At 40.3% G+C, this 16933-nt stretch overlaps 1 protein-coding gene across 1 annotated transcript; it reads right to left on the reverse strand.

The window, feature by feature from the left end:
* Window positions 1-9722: 9722 nt before the first annotated feature.
* Window positions 9723-12722, reverse strand: CCN2 (cellular communication network factor 2). Its single transcript, XM_036248377.1, has 5 exons — window positions 12657-12722; window positions 12324-12543; window positions 11797-12048; window positions 11458-11669; window positions 9723-11079 (listed from the first exon to the last, which is right to left on the reverse strand). Exons 1-5 carry the CDS (start codon window positions 12720-12722, stop codon window positions 10783-10785), a joined length of 1047 nt encoding a protein of 348 aa, XP_036104270.1. The 3' UTR covers window positions 9723-10782.
* Window positions 12723-16933: the final 4211 nt, after the last annotated feature.

The raw sequence follows: 16933 nt of genomic DNA on the forward strand, positions 1-16933 counted from the left end.
GCATTTTTTAATTACAAGTGTGAAATATTTTTTGTTGCCAATTTTGCTAGTGTTAGGGATTCTTTGCAAGGTTCTTTTTGCACTTCATACAAAATCAGCATTAATTAAATCAACTCATTTCCCAATGGCTTAATTTAGCACACTACTTATTTTTCCATGGTGTGACTCTGTTCTTTCTTCTCTGAGCTCCAGAAAAATGAAGTTCCTTGACTCAGAAGAACATAACCTTTAATCAGTCATACAAAGTAGCAACTACTAAGATTTTTTGTTTGTATTATTTCTGGTTTATCTTTATTCATCGAGTGAACGCTACTTGAAAGTTTTCTTGCTATAGACATCTGGTTAGGCACTAAAATTTTAACAGAGAGATTGTCTTTTTTTTAGAACCTTGAAATTATTGCACTAATCTGAACATTTCTGCAAACCTGCCCTGATTTTGTAAACAAAGTATTATTTGTATAAAACCGTGCCCATTTGCTGATAGAATGTCCATGGCTGATTTTGAGCTACAATGACTGAAGTGACTAGGCAGAGACTGTATGGCCCACAAAGGCTAAAATATTTACTGTCGACCTTTTACAGGACAAGTTTGTTGATCCACTGGTGTGGCCATGGTCCCCCAGTTTTCAGCCCATGTGCTTGGGTAAAGCTGACTCTACTCATGGACTCCAAGGTTCTCCTGGGCTCAATCAGTCTGTACATTCCCTCCCACTGTCATGAGTGATTGTTTCGGGGCTGAGCCTGTGCCCTTTCACCAGTACTTCTCAGTTTTCCTCACCTTAGGTGTGGCCACATAGTTTAAGAGAGCTAGAGTTAGGCCCATGTTTCTTTTTCCCTGAAGAGGTTAAGCTTTGACAAAATCCCAATAAGTCAGGCTCTAGTAAAATAATTTGTTCTTAGCGTTGGCCTTGGTTACTTTTCACCCTAGCCAGTATGGAAAGGTTTCCAGTTTGATTCCCAGTCAGGGCACCTGTCTGGGCTGCGGCTTGATCCCCCATAGAGGGGGCATGCAGGAGGCAGCCCATCGGTGTTTCTCTCTCACTCCTTCTCCCTTCCTCTCTCTAAAAGTCAATTTTTAAAAAACGGTTGCTTTTTAGTTGGGTACTAGCTATCAGGGAGATCATTTTGTAAATCATATAAATGTCTGACCACTATGCTGTATATCGGAGACTAATATAATATTGAATGTGAACTGTAATAAAAAATGAAAATGAGCCCTGGCCAGTTTGGCTCAGCGGTTAGAGCGTCGGCCTGCGGTCCGGAGAGACCCAGGTTCGGTTCCCGCTGAGGGCACGTACTTTGTCCTTGGCCCTGGTTGGTCGTGCGGGTGGCAGCCACTCGATGTGTCCCTTCACGTCGATGTTTCTCTCTCTCTCTCTCCCTGCCTCTCTCTCCCTCCCACTCTATCTGTACAAAAAATGGAAAAATGTCCTCGGGTGAGGATAAAAAAAAAAGAAAAGAAAATGAAAATAATAAATAAATAAAAGAAATGCAAAGGGGAAAATAATAAATAAATGAAATGGTTACTTTTCCCTCCCCCCTGCATGAAGCAAGAGAGGATTTTCCTCCAATATTCACAGAACTCCTGGAGGTAAAACTCACAAAAACATGCCCGACCCTCATGACTGGGTCAGGGACTACTTTTTCTGTAGTGAATTTCTAAACTGAAGTTAAAATATTTGAATATGAGTGAAAGGGAAGTGGAGTGTTTCTACCTAGGTAACAAGTAGATTAATAATGTTATTACTAGAAATTCAGGATTATTAGGAGAAGATGGTTTTTGAAGGAAATTATGATGTTCTTTTAGTGTGGAGCATAATAAAACCAATAGTATTTCTTTTTCCCTAATATCGAGGATAATTCACTGAAGCATTAACCTCCTTCCCACCAAAACTCTTCAAGTAGATGATCCAGACCTGGCTCTTAGCAATGACAGCTTCCATTGGCTGCTACTTCCAGCAGCGTGAGCATGAGTTTCCATAGCAGCAGCTCCCAGTGGCCACTCACGTTGTCACAGATCCTAACCAGCAGCACTTGCCAGCAGGTCCTCCTGCTGATGAACACTGCTCCAAGTGATGGCCAGCAGCTCTCCACTCCCATGTCCATGGAATCCCTTTAAATTCTGAAAGGTTCAGTTTTAAAGGACCTCAATCCCAAAGTCTTCTCCAAAAACTTTCTGGTCTCCCTCAGTGGCTAATGAGAGCATTAGACCTCCAGCACCGTTGCTCTGTAGACTCCTCCCTATTAAGCCCTTTGGGGGCAATGGCAACGCCATGCTGCCTTTCCAAGTCCTTCATATCTCCATTCGCTACTCTACATACCTCTGGAAAAGTCCCGTAGACGGAGATGCTGGACTTGGAAAGGCTGATGACTGTTTTCTCATTGTGGTGTCTTCTATGTACTCAGGTAGCGGAGCAATCAGTGTGTAGGGGAAGTCACTAAACAACCATGTTTGAAACAATGTGACAGAAAGACGACCATAATGTAAGCAGAAAATTTACAAGGACTTCATACCAAAAAAGAGTGAAAGCCACCCAATACCGTGCGGCTGAACTAAGAAGGTGTATGAGATTATTCCTTTCCCATTTTTTTTTGTGCTATTTACCAAGGCAGAACACATGAACTGATTTTCCTAGAACTTCCACGAGAGCTCCTATCTTCTCTAGAAGTTCTCTCTCAAAGGTCACACTATGAAGCCCATAACCCTTTCCCGAATCTAGGAAACCGCGGTGTTTGGCGCCTGCCCCACAGGGTCTCTTCTCTCACCACATCTCTGTATCAGAGCATCTGTGCAAACGGAGTCCTAGGAATTGCTCCAGAGCTCTCAGCTCCTTAGCACTAATATGTAAACTTGCCTAATAACCCCAAGTTTGAAATTATGAATGACAGAAAATAATCTTTGCACTGGGATACATCAGCTCAAATTATGGGTAAAGTTTTAAAACAAACAAATAAGTAGAAATAAAAAAAAAAGAAGTCATGTAGAAAATATTTCCTAAGCCCTTAGATTTAATGCCATTTTCAATATTTCATAATAATGCTCTAGAGAAGGTATAACAAATACTGAACACAGATCAGAAAAAAATTAGCTAGAGAAGAATTCAGTCTGGGGAGGAAAAATAAGGAGTTAGGTCTATTTTCATTTTTAAAAAATTCCTCTGGAATGATATAAAAGAACATTTGAAAAAGATTAAAAGAATAATAGTTTAATCTTTTTTTCTTAATGTTAAGGGTTTCAATTTTTAAAGACTTCAGTCCCAAACATAGAATAAATCAGATGACTTGGATTGAAAAATGGAGAATAGTCAACATTGTTAGCAGTCAAAAATGTTATCACAATTTCCCAATTCAAATTGCTCTACTGAATCTTGATTTACATATGGTTTGTGATAAATCTGTCTGTGTTCCCTAAATTCTAACTTCTTTTTATAGCACCCATTACATCAGCAGTTAGATTTGGGTGCTTTATGTTTTTTGTATATTATTTTAATAAAAATGATGATAGACTGAAGGTCACTTGAAAATACAAGATAATGAGTACAAGATGTTCCTCATCCAATTAGATTCATGGACCTGATTATTATTCCCTTTGTCTCTATTACATCTTGGACTAAAAATGTAATCACTGCAGTGTTTATAGCCCAGCCTCTCCAGGAAAAGGACCCAGATGCCTTAAGTAACATTCACGAATCATAATTCCTTGGATGAAAGTGAGTGTATGCAGAGTAATTATTATTGTTTTTAAATTAGACAGCTGGGTTTGATTTGAAGTTTTGATCTATTCACAGATGAGTAAAATTCATTGAAAGTATCACCTCTCCTCCCTTCCCTGGCTCCTTCTGTCCCGCCTCTGGAGGCTTCATTAATTGGTGTTTGTAGTTTTTCAGTTTTCTTTGTTGTAATTAGGTAAAGGCATATGAATCAGAGCAGTTTTTGTTTTAATAAAAGTTGTTTTTTTTCCTAACTATTTGCCTACCTGCATCCTGTTGAAATGTACATAAACATAATTTAATGTACATAAACATAATGTAATGTGTTGATAACTCTCGTTGCTGAGTGGAAATTTACATAGTGAGACATGATTTTCCACACGGGACTCCAGACACCTTCAAATCTTGTTGTGCTCTATAATCACATGATGTTTATTGAGTCCCATTAAATGTACACCATATATATAGTTTATGGCTTCTATTTATTGCTTTCACTTTGGAAGTATGTTTTAATGAATGTGCCTGCTGATAAGCTAATAAAACCTGAATGTTGAAAAGGTCAACCTGTCTTCTGAGATTTAAATGAAAATTGGATTGAGTCTATCTGATGTTTAAAAGGGAAGGCCCATGCCTCTCTAAGACACTTGTGCATTTTGGGAGATTTTCTTTTTACAGGTACCTCTAGCATTGCGTTTCTACTCTGTGGTATTGGGATTTATAATAAAAAATATGCATTTGGTCTTTTTTTTATCCTCACCCGAGGACATTTTTCCATTTTTTGTACAGATAGAGTGGGAGGGAGAGAGAGGAAGAGAGAGAGAGAGAGAAACATCGACGTGAAAGGGACACATTGAGTGGCCGCCACCCGCACGACCAACCAGGGCCGGGGACAAACTGCAACCGAGGCACATGCCCTTAGTGGGAACTGAACCCGGGTCTCTCCGGACCGCAGGCCAACGTTCTAACCGCTGAGCCAAACTGGCCAGGGCTGCATTTGGTCTTTGTCCCTGTTTCTAGCTAGCAAAACTGTAAAAGCCATGGCTGTGGGAACCTTTGGTTTATATTTATCCAGTCCGTCAGAAGTATAGGTAATAACCTGGGCTTCTGTCATTCAGCATAATGTCAGTAGTTTTTTTTTTTAATGTATATTATTCCATTGCATGAATATTCTACATTCTGTTTATTTTATTGATATACATTTGGGTTGTTTTCAGTATTGGGGTAGATAAAACTACTTTGAGAATTTTGTATGTCCACTTCGTTCATTTTTCACGGATTTATGCCTTTGCTATGTCATAAGTAGCTATTGGTTATTTTAGTAAATACTATCATGCAGTTTTCTAAAGTTCTACTTAATTACACATGTCAACTGTGCTGACAAAAACTGTATTAGAATTTTGACCTAAGTAAGTGTTAATACGTTTTGTATTCTTGAGATGTAAATTCTAATTAATCAGCGATACTCTACATTTCTTAGTAACGCATCTTTGATTATCTTTTTAACATCTAACTTTGGAGGCGGTCTCCATGGTATTTCTCTGGATCCTATATTTAGAACTGGAATCTGACTTAGTATTTTAAAGATATATTTTATGTTGTTTACTTTATTCATAGCCTTAGCAACAATCTATATATAATCAGTATGATTCATGAGGTAAAGAATAGTTATTATAAATTTATGTAGGAAAATCTTTCATGATTTTATTTATGGCTTGGGAAAATGAGGTAAGATAATATACTGAATACACATGAATATGAAAATTCTTTGGAAGTTGTATGTGTGTTGCACATGAGTTCTGGCACATGGTTAACTAAGGAATAGTGTTTAATTAGCTGAGCCATTTATTGATTTATGCATTGTGAACTGTTTATCTAAATCTGAAATAATAAAAAACTAACATTTTTTGGCATATTCTTTGATGTTTTTAATGAGAAGTTAAAATATTTATTTCAAATATCTTCATTTCTGATTATGAAATAGTACATGGAACATTTGGAAAAACCCAGAAAATTATAACAAAAGAATATAAGATTCAACAAACCATCATGAGATGAATGCTATTGACTGAGAGATTTCTTTGAAAAGTCATCTCTGGCTGATGTCTGGAGTTGGTCCAGATGGGGCCAATCTGTTCCGAGGCACTGTGAGATGTGCAGAGTACCAGAGATATGATACTGACGTCATCATAGAAAGATTACATTTTGAGTATCATAGATAGGTTTGTTACCATTCTCAGGTGACCAATCAGTTCTTTCATTAACCGTCATTATGAACTAATGACTTTAGGGTGGTTGATACACTTAATGCACACAATTTTTATTCTTATCTTTACTGAGGTTCAAATCACCCCATCATTAATAGGATTCTCTTCAATTTGCCTCCTGAATCCTTTTGACATGATCTTGATGATCCTTGTTAACTTCATTATTATACAATATGAAAAGATATTTCCAGCATAAGTGTATTTATCTTACATATTTCATGGTAGACCTGGAGTCAGCCATTCTTTAAGAAGCTCTAGTTTCTTTTGGTGGAAAGGAATAGTTTAATAGCATAATCTGGGCCTAAGGAGACTCAATGCTCTTGAGTTTTGACATTGTATCTAAGCCTTTTCAGTGAACATCTGTAGGGGAAAAATGTGTGTGTGTGTGTGTGTGTGTGTGTTAAAGATAAAATGCATTATAAGTTCATGTGTATATTAATTCAAATTAAGAATTTTGCTTAACCCTTTTTATATTACATTTGTATTTTCTGAATTCCTCACTAAGAATTCCAGTACTTACCGACACTAGGGACAGAATTAGAATATCTATAATGGCTCATTTGCTTTATCACACGTTATATACCTGACAGTCTCAGATTATTAGTATTAATAATACCATCACCACCAAGAAAAAAGTTAAATATTTTGCGGGGAGGTCATATGCTATCCCCATTCTCCCCCCACCTTTTATGGTTGTGGTTTACACTGTCAGGCCATATAGCCACTGTATACTGTATTTTCTCCTCTTTAATCTTTACTTAGCTATGGTTCTAAAGATAAACTATATTAAAAGCTTACCACCAGTCTTGATGTTAATATGTCTCAGACATTTTGTTGTCTGAGTTTCTTTTCTAGTAGGTTCCTCAGGAAGGGTTCAAAGAAACAATATGCTCTGAGGTCTTGTACGTTTTTTTTACAATTTGTGTCTTTTATTTTTGAATGCCATTTTTTGGAGGAAAAACATTATTTGGCTCACTTTTCTTTCCTTGAGTATCTTAAATATGTTATTCTAGTTTTTCTAACATAGTTGTAAAAACATTGACAATGAATTTTCTTTTCCTTATAAGGCTCCTATTCTTTCTTCCTGGATGTCCTGAGGAGTTTCCCTTTTTCTTTTAAAAAGTTTTACTAGAATATGTCTTGATGTTGAATGATTTAATCAGGTATGTGGCATGCATTATCAGTATGTGCTTTAAATAAATTTTTATTTCAATAAATTTTCTTTTCTTTCTTTCTTTTTTTTTTTTTGGTGCCCCTAGCAGGAACTGAACCCGGGACTCTCTGGTCCACAGGCCGACATTCCAACCGCTGAGTCAAACTGGCCAGGGCTAAAGTTTTCTTGATTTATAGTTTTTAGGTGGTATTTTTTGTTTGTTTTTCAGAAACTCCTACATATCTATATGCTGGATTTTCTTTGCCTACCAACAATACTTATTACTTTTTCTTGAAACCTTCTTATTCTTTTTTTATTTATACATTTTATCCTTCTCACAATCTATTCTCCTTAAGAAATAATCTGTTGTATTCATTCACTCTTATACTTCTTCTAGTTTGACAGTTTTTAAATTTCTAGTTCTTTCTTGAGTTTTGTCACATTTCTGTTTTATTAATTCCAATTTATGTTGCAATTTTGTTATTAGTTGTTTTCTTTTTATAATTTATGTTTAATGTTGTTTTCTTAATATTCTCTTGAAATAGGTTATAGTTTTGATATGTGTTCTGGGTCTGTATTTCTGATATGCTTTTATTATCCGTAGGGATGTTATTCTACCCTTTAATATTTTTTTTATATGATAACTTTGAATGGGATTTGGCTTTGATAACTTTGTCTTCACATATTTTTAATGTGAAATTAGTTTTCTTAAACTTTGTTCAGGAGGGAGCCTTGGTTTAAATAACTTTTCTAACTCGACAGAGCTCCCTCTCTTGTCTTTATGCAGTATTAAACATATGGCAGATGTCTTCCTGACATTTTAAACCTCTGTTTCTCTCCTCATTTTGATCTGGACCTTCTTTCTCAATGTCTTTGTTGTCTCTGACCTGTTGAATTTTGATTCTGCTCCCAAGAGTGTGGAGTCCTTTCTTGGGAAAGAGCCTTGGTCTGTACGTTTTGTTGGAATAGGCAAAACTCCTACCAGTTCCAGTAGCTGCTCTCAGATCGGTCTCCGCTATTACACTGGTGGCTACTTTGGAGCGTTTCTGTTCTCAGAAGCATCATATACACTCGTGCATCCCTTTGCTTGTCCCACACACATGCTGACGTAGTGTAGGTCTTGTGGGGGTTGATGAGTTTACTTCACCCATATTTTGGGGTTTATGGGATGCCCTGCCTCCTAATTTTTAAATAAATGTTGCTTATGAGGTTATGCTTTTACAATCTAGTTACTCTTTTTTTTTTTTTTTTTGTTTAATGTGGAGATTTGGAAAATCTAAAATCTATGCTTCTATTTCTACTTCTAGCTTCCCAGAATTCTCAAATTCCTTTGAAATCAGGCTCATTTACTATGGCCCTCATCTTTGCAGCTAGGAGTCAACTGACAGAGAGGAAAAGTGAACTAAACACAATGTACTCTGTGTGTGTGTGTGTGCACACGTGCATATGGATTTATTTAGGGAAGTGGGATGTAGTTGCTAACAGTATTGCTATATATGTATGGAGGGGGGTGTACCCTAAAAGTCCAATGCTTTGACCAGAAATACTTTTCACATTTGGACATGGGAAGTTTTCCCTTTGGTTTGTGGCTTGAGCACTGTTTGCAGAACTAGTCTTTATTTTCAGATGTATTTCTGTCTCTCGAAATGACACTGGCTCTACAACATTGCCAATTACCCTGTCATGGGTTAGTCTGTCTGCAACTACCCCCCCCCCCCCCCCGAATCTACAATCTACAGCTATTCTGATCTGGAAAGAATTGGGCTTCCACTTGTGTTGGGAGTATTTCTGTTTGCCACTTACTTCACCGTTTTTAGTAGGGGCCTGGATGGATCCAACATCATTTCCAAACCAGGCTTCTTAGAACAATTTCATTTTGTCACTTACAAATCACTTGGTAAGCTATTAATCTAGGGATCTGACAAAGCACAAAAATTAGGGAAATGGAGGAGTTGCTTTTAAGACAAATTTCTATTAATGTTAATGAATTAGACTTGCTTATCCTCCCTTTTCTACTTATGCCATCATCTATTTTGATTATCATGGCAACTGAAAACAATTATACAAAATAAGATTTATTAAATTGCTCCATTTTAATGCATTTAATTTTATACTGTTCAGATTTAACAGTAAGATATTAATGTTCAGAAATAGATTTACAGTGAAGCATACAAATTTAGAAAAGTTAAAACATTGTCTATGCGCAAGGCACAGACAGTCTATGATGTGGAGGGTTGGAAATTGAATGCCTACAAAGGCCAGAAAGGCATTAAATGTAAATAGGACCAAGAATAATACAATAGGGGCTTGTGAAGACTGAAGTAACATAGAGAGAATTGAATTTGTATTTATCAAGTACTGTGAAGATAAAAAATGTTTGTGTGATCAATATAGTGTATCTTTCTGCACATTTATGACACTTAATTCACTGTAAAATACATTTATGTAAAAATTCTATTGATGTGATTACCCAATTTATCAGTACATAAGATACTTAGAAAATTATAGATGAATAGTTTTAAGATAAAAGCTTCCCATTTACATGCAAGAAAAGTCAGAAATGTTTAGAGAATAAATGAATAGCCAAGCTCTTTATAGAAAAAATATATACTTTATTTTCAACTAGAAAGGTGCAAACATGTAACTTTTGGTCACACTCTCAACAGATAAACTGTCCAAAAAACAGTCATAGTCAAAGTAGAAACAAATGCTTCCAGGTGGAAAAACTGATCAGATATCTAGAGCCACTCATATTTTAATAAAAGCCACTTGTTCATTAAAAGTGATGCTATCACATTTTCAACCCACAAATCAGACTACCAAGGACGTCACTGGCTCACCTTCGGCAAACAATCTGTTTTGATGGACTGTCACTCTAACTGAGCAGAATTTCCATTTGAATATCCATTTCATGCTTTGAATGATCAGACAAGCTTTACGTCTTACTTATGGTGTTCAGAATTGAGGCTAACATTTGAAATATCAAAGCATTAAAAACATAAACAAAAAGGCACAGACAACTTTAAATTAACTTAGATAACTGTACAAATATATATATATACACACAATATTTACAATATCAATAAAAAAAAAAATCTGGCTTGTTACAGGCAAATTAGCTTGCCACAAGCTGTCCAGTCTAACAGACAGGATTCTGATTCCTGAATACTGTCATTCGAATCAGAATGTCAGAGCTGAGTCTGCTGTTCTGACTTAAAGAAGAACTTGACTCAGCCTCATGGTGGCAGAACACACATCCTAGCTGTCAACTATAGGCTGGAGCTACAGGCAGGTCAGTGAGCATGCTAAAATTTTCCTTCTCAGTAACACTCCAAATAGCAGGCACATTGCTACTTTAAGATCCCAAGCCCTCCCGCTGCTCCTAAAGCCACAGCTTAGTATACATTCTGGTGCTATGCGCTAATGTCCCACTGTCAAGTCTTACTTTCTTCAAACCAGTGTCTGGGGTGGATAGACTATTTGTTTGAATGTCCCATGGCACAAAATTTTGAATTCGGAGGGAATTATTTTTTTCCCCAGTTAGAAAAACCGATTTAAATAACTTGTGCTACTGAAATCATGTTTACACAGAAATGAGATGTGAATCAGTTCAAGTTACAGCTGAATGAGTTAATGTCTCTCACTCTCTCTGGCTTTATGCCATGTCTCCATACATCTTCCTGTAGTAGAGTGACTCAAAGATGTCGTTGTCTCCGGGACAGTTGTAATGGCAGGCACAGGTCTTGATGAACATCATGCTCCTCTTCATGACCTCACCGTCAGGACACTTGAACTCCACGGGAAGGGTGGTGGTTCTGTGAGGGGTGCAGCATCGGCCATCTGTGCATACTCCACAGAACTTAGCGCGGTATGTCTTCACACTGGTGCAGCCAGAAAACTCAAACTTGACAGGCTTGGAGATTTTGGGGGTACGGATGCACTTTTTGCCCTTCTAAGGAAGACAAGGGAGAAGAGAAAAATCAATGACTCTACAAGGGGAGTGGCCTTCTCCAACCCCTGTGTATTCTAGGCTTATGTTGTCTGACTTCTGTTTATATTTTGAGGAGAGGAAGTTTGAGTCTCATTTGCCAGTTTTCCAAAAATAGGCATAGCCTCTCTTGGGATGTCTTGAATTAACTAACACTGTGGAAGATTTTGTAGTGGAAAGCTGGTGGTTCCTGTTACATAACATCTCATTCCAGCAAAACAGCACAATCGTTAGATATTTTTGGAGATAATAAGCCTATAATAACAAGGTGGTAGGAGACCTAACTTTGGTCCTATCCACTATCATTCCATGACAATTAGTTAATAGGAGCAGACCATGTACCTTAATGTTCTCTTCCAGGTCAGCTTCGCAAGGCCTGACCAAGCAGAGGCGGCTCTGCTTCTCCAGCCTGCAGAAGGCGTTGTCGTTGGTAACCCGGGTGGAGATGCCCATCCCACAGGTCTTGGAACAGGCACTCCACTCTGTGGTCTGGACCAGGCAGTTGGCTCGAATCATAGTTGGGTCTGGGCCAAACGTGTCTTCCAGTCGGTAAGCTGGGAGAGCAGAGCACACAAACACAAGGTAAGATGCCAGGGTAAGACATTTCCCCCTTCCCTTGGCAAAGTTAGGACTTAGTTCCCGGGGGAGAATTGCAACACTGACTTAGAAGATTCAACTCACCGGCAAGAGCAGGGCCAACCATGGTGTGGTCCTTGGGCTCGTCGCACACCCACTCCTCGCAGCATTTCCCGGGTAGCTTGACCCTTCGCGGGAAGGGGCAGTCTGGGCTGGGCAGGCGAACGTCCATGCTGCAGAGGGGCACGCAGCCCACCGCCCCGTCCAGGCAAGTGCACTGGTATTTGCAGCTGCTCTGGAAGGACTCTCCACTCCGGTACACCGTCCCTCCAAAGACGCAGGGGGCACCATCTTTGGCTGAAGGAGAGGAAGGAAAAAGGGGATTACCGGAGGGTCAGGCATCGGTCCCTGGTCCTTATGTAACGGAAGGCGCGTTGGGGATGCGAGTTGGAAGCGCGGCTGCAGGGAGCGGGCTGGAAAAGGCCAGAGGAAGGGACTCAACTCCAGAGGCTTATTATCTGGCGGGAAGGTGGGCGTGAGAAGAGGTGGCCGGTCACTAAGTTTCCCTGGGACCTCGCTGGTGGTGGCGGTAGCTAGGGGCAAGGGGCCGGGGCGAGGGATGTAAGACTTACCGGTGCACACGCCAATCTTGCGGTTGGCCGGGGAGCCGAAGTCGCAGAAGAGGCCCTTGTGCGGGTCGCAGAGGTCGCGCTCAGTGCACAGCTCGCCCAGCTGCTTGGCGCACACGCGGCAGCAGCCGCAGCCGTCCAGCACCAGGCTGACGCCGGCGGGGCAGCGCGGCGCCGGGGCCTCGCACTGGCACTGGCCGCTGCAGTCCTGGCCGGAGGCGGGCTGCGGGGGGAGAGGGCGGTGAGCCGGGCGCACCCCCGCGCCGCCGGCCCTCCCCTTCCCCGCGGCCCCCTCCCCGCCCGCGCCGGCCGCCGCGGGGGTCTCCCTGCGCTTACCCCGCAGCAGAGGGCGAACAGGAGCGCGAAGGCGACACGGACGGGACCCAGGCCGGCGGCGGACATGGTCGGGGCGCAGCGGGCGGAGGGTCGGAGCTTGCGGCGGGGTGGGCGCGGCGCGGGGTGGCGGGCTCGGGCCGAGGTGGGGGCCTGGACGCGCCGGGCTGTCGTTGCTGGAGCTGTCGGCCGGGGCGGCTGCCGTCGGGCTGGAGGCGGTCGGTCGCCTGTGGTTGGAGTTGCACTGGCTGCCTCCTCTCGGTGGGGAAGAGTTGTTGTGTGAGGCTGGGGCGGGCGGCCGAGGCTTTTATACGCTCCAGGCGGCCCCGGCTCGCCAATGAGCTGAATGGAGTCCCACACAAACAGGGACATTCCTAGCATTCCTCCCCACCTTCCTGCCTCATCAACTCGCACCGGATTGATCCTGACCCCTTGACACTCAGCATTCCTCCCGTCTGAAAAAGCTGGCACACTCCAGCTCACCAAAAAAAAAAAAAAAAAAAAAAAAAGGCTCAGTATTTTCAGCACCAAATAGGATTTTTCCCTCTTGCCTCTTCGCACCACTCCTGACATATCATTTGAAACACATCGACAATTCCTATTATTTTTTTTTATACCACTCGCTTTTTCCAAATAGCTGTGTCTGTTCTACCCACTGGCAGATCCTTCTTAGGATGTAGGTAGCTAAAGAAGCTAACAGTAGGGATTCCTAAAAAATTCTAACGGTTTCCTATTTATTAGTTTTGTAGTGACTTTAATTTTAGAGGCTGTCTGCCTTTGAAACTCTTCAGAGAGCAGAAGAGGGGGTTTGTTGCTTTTCAACCGAAATCCCCAAGAAGCCTACCTGCAAAACCCTGAATTCCTTACCGGAGATGTAGGACTTTGATCTTTAGTGTCTTGGGATAACAGTTTGGATGCCCATTGCCAGACAAGAAAAAGAACAAAGCCAGAAGTCTGAGTGTGTATGCAGTTTTCTGGGGGAGATTTCCAGCACTGTTGCTCTTTCTCTCTTCACACATGTAGCAGTTTTATTGTTGGGGTATAGGGAGAGAAAAGAGACGAATGGGCATCAATATTTCTAGAAAAATGGTCTTAGTGTTATGTCAGAACAGATGATTATGTGTTGGGTAGGCAGAGGCCCTGGATGTTGGGTTGAGAACACAGAAGTGGGAAGAGAGGCGAATCAGACAGGAGGGGTCCCGCAAGAAGCTTGGGGTTTACTTGGGGTCTTGAAAACACCATTGAGAAACGAGTGATTTTTCTTACACTCAAACCTGTAATACTCAAATGTGGATTGTACTTGGTTTGTCTTGCAGTAAAAAAATCTGTTTATATAACAAGAACAGTGTACTCCATTTATCTGGTTATGAATTAAGAGTGTCAGTGAAAAATATATTTTAGTGACTCTCCTCCACATGTCTATGAATAGTGATTGTGACTTCTTATTACTTCAGGAGCATGCAGCCTAATGGGATGAGATCAGGTCAAGGAAAGAACAGGTTTTTTTTTCCCTCTGCCCATGTACAGATGTCAAATATGGCCAATCCAATCTAAGCCTGTCTCCATCTCTTAATATTGCTAGTTGGCTTCACAGTTAATGAACTGTGCTTTCATTTAGAATTTATAGTTTAGTTCAGTTTGTTTTGTTTTGTTTTTTTGTTAATAGGTTCAATTACCATTTTCTGTAAAGAGAGTGATGCCAGGGCCATCCTGGTTTTTATCTGTTGTCATGCCACATCATTTGACAGTGGTGTTACCAAGGAGTTATTGATGCTTCATTTTATTGCTTTAAGATAATCATACCTGTTTCTGATGCAGAGACAAGCTTTCAGAAACAACACTGTAGAGTTATAATCTGGAAACAGCTTGTTTAAGCTGGCCATATTTTTTTAACGTTTCAATTCATTCTGTTGAAAAATAGCCAAGAAAAAAAAATAACCGCTCCAACTTCTGCGTAGACCACATCATCTGTGCACAATTACCTTGTTAAGCAATCCACATGTTGTACAGTGCAGTTGCGTGTCAACAGTGTGAATGGCCAGCAAAGGGGGCCTCTGGAGCTCAGGAAGAATTTTCATCATTGTTATTTAATGTTCTTTCCAAGCATTCCTCAAAGCGAAGAGGCCTAAAAGTTCCTATTTAAAGAAGGAACATTCCAAGTTATGTTAATAGCCACATGTGTATTAAAGGCAACTTGGCCCCCAACTGTTTCTTCCCTTGTGGATGATTTTAAAAGTCCAAAATATGTGGGAAGCCACAGTGAAATCTTTCAAGACCTAAACCCCCAATTACATCTACCACTAATAGATGGAAAGGTGTGGTGAATGGGGAAGGGGAGGGATGTGAAGTTCTAACCTCACCTAGGGTGGGATGAGGGCTCAGTGGTGAGCTCTCTCAGCTCCAGGGTGAGGTAGTTGGGAGAAGGTCGAGAATTTTTGAATCTTCTGGAGACTCTGAGAGCCACCATCAACAGCTTCGTGTGAAACAGAGTGAAGACTTTTCATTCATGGAAGGGATAAATTGCTGGACTGGGTTACACCTGGGTGATCTGGGTTGTATTCTTGGAACTGCCATTCACAAATTTTAGGGAAGTTACAGTAGGAGCCATATTCCCAAGTTTCCATTTATAAAATGATGATAATGAGATTTTTTTTTTTATTTCATAGGGTTTAATGATGGTTAATTAGATTATTTCTTAGAGGCTCAGTATTTTATTTTTTAGTCTTTTTTAATTTTCTTTTCCCCCATGAACATAACAAATATATTATCATTCTGCCTTGATGGTAAAAATACCATGACATTGTACATGATTTTACTGTAAAATTCATATGGTCCCTCGAAATATTAAAAGTCCATAGCAGCTCCAAATGGATGATTTTAATACTGGCTAAGAGAAAATAGGCATATTGAAATATACAGAACATGGAATCTCAGAATAGAAAAAATACCCTGTGCATTATAAGGTGTATGATCAAAGCTCTTTTGAAGAGTTTAAAATAAAAGATTGTTATTACAAGGGAGAAAGAGAGATGACACTCAAGACATTCCCAGACTCAAAAGTATGTTTATATTGTGATACGGAACATCAGGTGCCAGGAAATTCAAGGGGAAGGACTGACACTCTGTCCCTAACTCACGCCATGGGGATTTGAATTCTTGCACTATTATAAATGACTCAGCAAATGTTTGTGTGTGCCTGGGCGGTAAAGTGGAAATAGTGGCTTCTTATAACTTTGTCCAACTCTGACTTATTCCAACTCTTTTGATTGACAGCAGGTCCAGCATTGGGAGAAAAAGGTCTTTGAATTTGTGTGCAAAATGGTTAAGATGCACTAATTTTGTCTTGTAAGCAAGTATTTATCTAGCAAATGCTTTTTAGAGAGCATTTTCCCCCCTGGTGAAATGAGGAATTCACCAAGCTGGCCACTGAGCCCTGTTTACAGAGCTATATAAGGTATGTGTGTGTCTACGTGGACATCGTTTGTGCAGGTCGTTTGGTTAAGTCTTGTAAGATGTTCAGCTGTGGATGTACTACATTCCTTCTCATATGTTTTTCTGTTGTTTTTCCCCCTTTAAAAAAAAAAGTTACTTGATCAGGTATCAGACATAGAGAAAACCTGGCAGGACTACAGGAAAGTGGCCAGACTTGGAGTGTTTGTGTACTTAAAGAAGGAATTTTGCACATTTTCAACTTTGAATCCTGGACATTTTCTTATAAGAGCAAGTAGGAGTGTGTGCCAGCCCTCAAAGCGGAAATCAAAGCTCCCAGGGAAACATACCGGAGGAATGTGACTCAGAGCCAAGACACATACGCAATGCATACACTGAATTGTCAGATTTATAGGAAGTCTGGCCGTATAAGGGCATCTGGACAGTGAGCGATTTGTCACAACGGAGGCTTGGGAGTGGGCTTCTGATATTTCTAGCATGCCTCAAATTCAGTCATGTAAATGAAGGCTTTTTGAAAATTCGAATAAATATTATCGTGAAGACTTCAGGGACCCTGGCTTGGTTTACATTGCCTTATATTTGCTTAAGGTGAAGGTTAAAGAGAGGGTGTACTCCCTGGGAGTTCAGAGGTGGGGACGAGGCACGGATGTTTACTATCTAAATGACATTCATTTCCTTCGTGCTTTTTCCTCCTTATAATTAGTTCTGTGATGCAAAGGTATTTGACAGAAGGTAGTCGAGGCTGTTTCATGTGGTCTGTGTTTTATGTTTGCCTGTTTATTTACTTACTTGTAGATGGAGCAGAGGGTTAGAAGAGTGAGAAAGGAAAG

This window comes from Molossus molossus, unplaced genomic scaffold (assembly GCF_014108415.1).
Source record: "Molossus molossus isolate mMolMol1 unplaced genomic scaffold, mMolMol1.p scaffold_m16_p_8, whole genome shotgun sequence".
Lineage (NCBI taxonomy): Eukaryota > Metazoa > Chordata > Mammalia > Chiroptera > Molossidae > Molossus > Molossus molossus.